Source organism: Malania oleifera, chromosome 11 (assembly GCF_029873635.1).
Source record: "Malania oleifera isolate guangnan ecotype guangnan chromosome 11, ASM2987363v1, whole genome shotgun sequence".
NCBI classification, from domain to species: Eukaryota; Viridiplantae; Streptophyta; class Magnoliopsida; order Santalales; family Ximeniaceae; genus Malania; species Malania oleifera.
In genome coordinates, this window is record NC_080427.1 from 8,560,264 (window position 1) to 8,563,889 (window position 3,626).

General features: G+C 43.7%; 1 protein-coding gene across 1 annotated transcript; it reads right to left on the reverse strand.

Moving 5' to 3' along the window:
- Positions 1–315: 315 nt before the first annotated feature.
- On the reverse strand, positions 316–2,753 carry LOC131167293 (uncharacterized). The gene has a single exon (XM_058126042.1). It carries the CDS (start codon positions 2,329–2,331, stop codon positions 472–474), a length of 1,860 nt encoding a protein of 619 aa, XP_057982025.1. The 5' UTR covers positions 2,332–2,753; the 3' UTR covers positions 316–471.
- Between the last annotated feature and the right edge of the window lie 873 nt (positions 2,754–3,626).

Sequence of the window (3,626 nt, forward strand, 5' to 3'; positions counted from 1 at the left end):
AAAACCCAAGTTCATGATGATCAATTTATGAGAATAATATTGATTATGGCAAGACAAAATCATTGTAATTTGAGAAGATAACAATAAAATTGGTTTAAATGTAAATAAATAATTATTTCAGGTTTATGTCATATGCCAGCCTGTCCAATTTAATTGATTTTTTATATTCTTATTTTAAAATTTTAAATAAGTGATGTTTATATATACATATATATATATATTGTATATTTTTTAATTTTATTTTAATATTCTATACAAATATTTAGTATTATTTTATAAAAATAAAATCAAATTAAATTTGTAACTCAATGATAATTTAAATTAAATTCACTTAATAAAATTAAACGAAGTTGAGCGAGTTTAGAGTTAAAATATTACATACAATGTATGAGTGGGACTCAGTCTCCAACATAGACCCCAAGTTCATGTTCATGGCCGAGGCCTGTATATAACTTACTAACCAACGTCAGCCTATAATTTAGTTTGGCTGTTGTTGTTATTTGAGGTGGCAATACCGTCGCCGCCGCTGCCAGTTCCGGCAGCATCGCCCGTACCGTAATCCATGTCTCTCACCAGTACGTCAATACCATTTCCAACGACAGTCATCTGCGCCTCACGATCGGCTTCAGCTTCCTTTCGGAACTTCTTGTAGATATCACCCCCATAAAATTTTCTGGTCCGAACCACTAAAATTAACGAAACAAGACACCCAAACAGCGTCGCTGCCGCTATTATAATGAATGAAAGGCGGTAACACCTCACGCCCGTGCAGCTCAAATCTTGCCCACTCCTCCTCGTCATCCCCACAACTTTCATCTGCCTTAAAGCCTCCTTGTCGTATAGATGCCCAGCGACCTTCACGTTCAAAATATACGACCCCACCGGGATCGCCACCGCCCCCAAATTGTACAGTGTGGAGTAGTATTTGAGCCCGAAAATTTCTGATATGATGGCTAACATCAACGGCCACTGCGCGCCAAAGCAGAACCCGAGAATTACAGAGGCGAAGTAGAGCGAGTTGGGAACTCCGAAGGCGATGAGGATGTAGCCGAGGCAGGAGATGAAGAGCACGAGCGAGAGCATTAGGGGGCGCGGGGTTTTGTACTTTGTCAGGAAAATTTCGGAGGAGAACCCCGCGACGACGCGTCCGAGGTAGTTCCATATGCTAACCAGCGACACGAACGTGGTGGTGCTGCGCTCCGGGTAGCCAAGGGATTTTCCGATCTGGCCCAGGTTGTTGATCGCCGTCAGCGTTCCGCCGATTCCTACCGTCGTCACGACGAAAAGTATCAGCATGTCGACGCTGAAGAGGGCTTGGAGAATGGTGTAATCTTCGCCTCTGGGGGGCGGGTTGAATATGCTGGCCGTGCAGGAGTTCTCCGCCTTCTCTGAAATCATCGGAGGTATGGCCGACGCAGCCGTCAGCCGAGGCGGCGGTGGTAGAGGTGGCGGAGACTCGATGGGTACTGGATTTCGAGCTGCTACTGTTTCGCTCTGCCGAAGATAAAACTCCTCTTTTATTACAACGGCTAGTGGGAGAAATAGTAGTATGAGGACTACACAGCCAGTTGCGCCGTATTCTAATCTGGTAAAACTGAACTTGTTTTGTACGATGATAATGAGCATGAGGAAACCGGCGAGGCCGAGGGATATGTACAGGAGTTGATAAAATGTTTTGAGCTCGTTGGCCTGTCGGACGACCTTCATGATCCTGATAGTTCTGATAAAGAAGAAGAATATGGCGGTGGGAAGCCAGGCAATTAGTAGAATGAGAGACTTTGAGTCGTCATCGTAAAAAGCGTGGTAGAGCTGCGTAATTATGGCGCCGCTGAGGCCGAAGAATCCTTTGAGTAGGCCCAAAACGACGCCGCGGCTCTCGGGGAAGTTGTTGACGGCGGTGACGAGAGCGCCGGTGTTGGCGAAGGACTGGGAGTTAGCGCCGATGCAAATGTAGAGGCACATATGCCACAGTTGGGGTTTGGGGATGCGTGCGGTGACGGCGAGCCAGATCATGAAATAGCCGAGGAAGTTCATGGCGGCGCCGATGGCGAGGACCACCCACGGCGGCGTGACCTGGTTGATGAGGCCGGAGTGGACGCCGACGTTGCCGCCGAGGTCTTTGAAGAAGCTGAAGAGATTGAGGCTGGTTTGGTCGTAGCCCAGGGAGGATTTGACGTCGTTTGAGTAGAGGCTGAACATGTAGGAGGCGCCGGCAACGGACATGATCAGAAAGCCCGCGAAGACCATGAACCACCGGCTGGTAAGGACTTGCACCCAAAAGCCTCTCATCTCTGTCCCGTGACCGACGCCGCTGAACTCGGCCAGTGCCATTTTTGTTTGGATAAGTGGGCAGTGGGCACAATATTAGGATGAAGGTGTAGGGTTATATATATAAATGGAGACTCTTGGATGGAGTTGTTTTATGGATGAAATTTCAGAATGTTTCCCTCCACATGTTTAATATATTTTTAATGTAAAACAAGGGTGAGTAAGTGTTATAAAATAGATAAGCGGATTAGGTTAAATAATTTATGATGGATTAGACAGATTGTATGAAAAAATTACTTGGTAAAAAATAATATTTTCTCTCCTTATTAATTACTTCAGTGTAAGTTCATCGGTTTCCTTTAACAGGCTTAGGCACTTAGGGTTTCATTTTCAACCTCGCAGAGAAGCCATCGCCGTTGTCGCCCATCGCTGCTTCAGTCTTCAGTTCTGTCTGTAGTTTGTTCATTGCTTCACGACTTCACGCCTTCCACATGAATTATCTTATTCAAATCGTCACCAATCCATTACTTAAAGGACTCCAATATGTGAGTATCGGCAGTCGTGATCCTCAATGGGTTTGTGGGTGCGGTGTGATGGCGTGTCGTTGACGTCGTCTAAGCAGTTGGATGAAGTAAGGAGTTTTTTCCAGATTTAACTTTTTTTTTTTTAAATATATTAAATAATACCTCATTTTGGGAAGTATTTCTCAGAATGACTCTGACATACTACTTCGAGTAAAGAGATTTACTTTTGACTGTAGGGCTCGTGCTAATGCGTGGTAAATCTCGCTACTCCAAGTAGCGAGATTTTATTCGGTTAATTAATGTTCTGTCAATCGCCTTTCGACGCGTGATAAATCTCTGCCAACCGCCTTTTGACGCGTGGTAAATCTCGCTACTTCGAGTAGCGAGATTTAAATGACCATCAACCCGACTTTCGATGCGTGGCAAATCTCGCTACTTGGAATAGCGAGATTTGCTTCAGAATAATTTCGCCCGTTCTTCCTCCTTTCTTACGCGAACAGACAGTACCTTTGTTGTAGAGCCGAGCAGATTACTGTTGAAGGAGAGGAGACTCCGGAGCAGGTGACCGTTGCAGGTTTTATCAAATCGAGAGTTATATAACGAGATGGAGTAAGTTATGTTTTCCATGTTCAGTGAATAGATTTTTAAATTATTTTTATTTCATCTAAACCTTTGATAATCGGAGAGACAGAGATTGTGATTTGTATTGAAAGATTCGTGGATAAACACTTTTCTTAAAGTTTGTATTTCATTTTTTTGGTATTTGAATTTAATTTTTTATCGAGAATATTTTATTTTTTCCATTCAAACTGTTGTTCAATATTTAAATTTTTT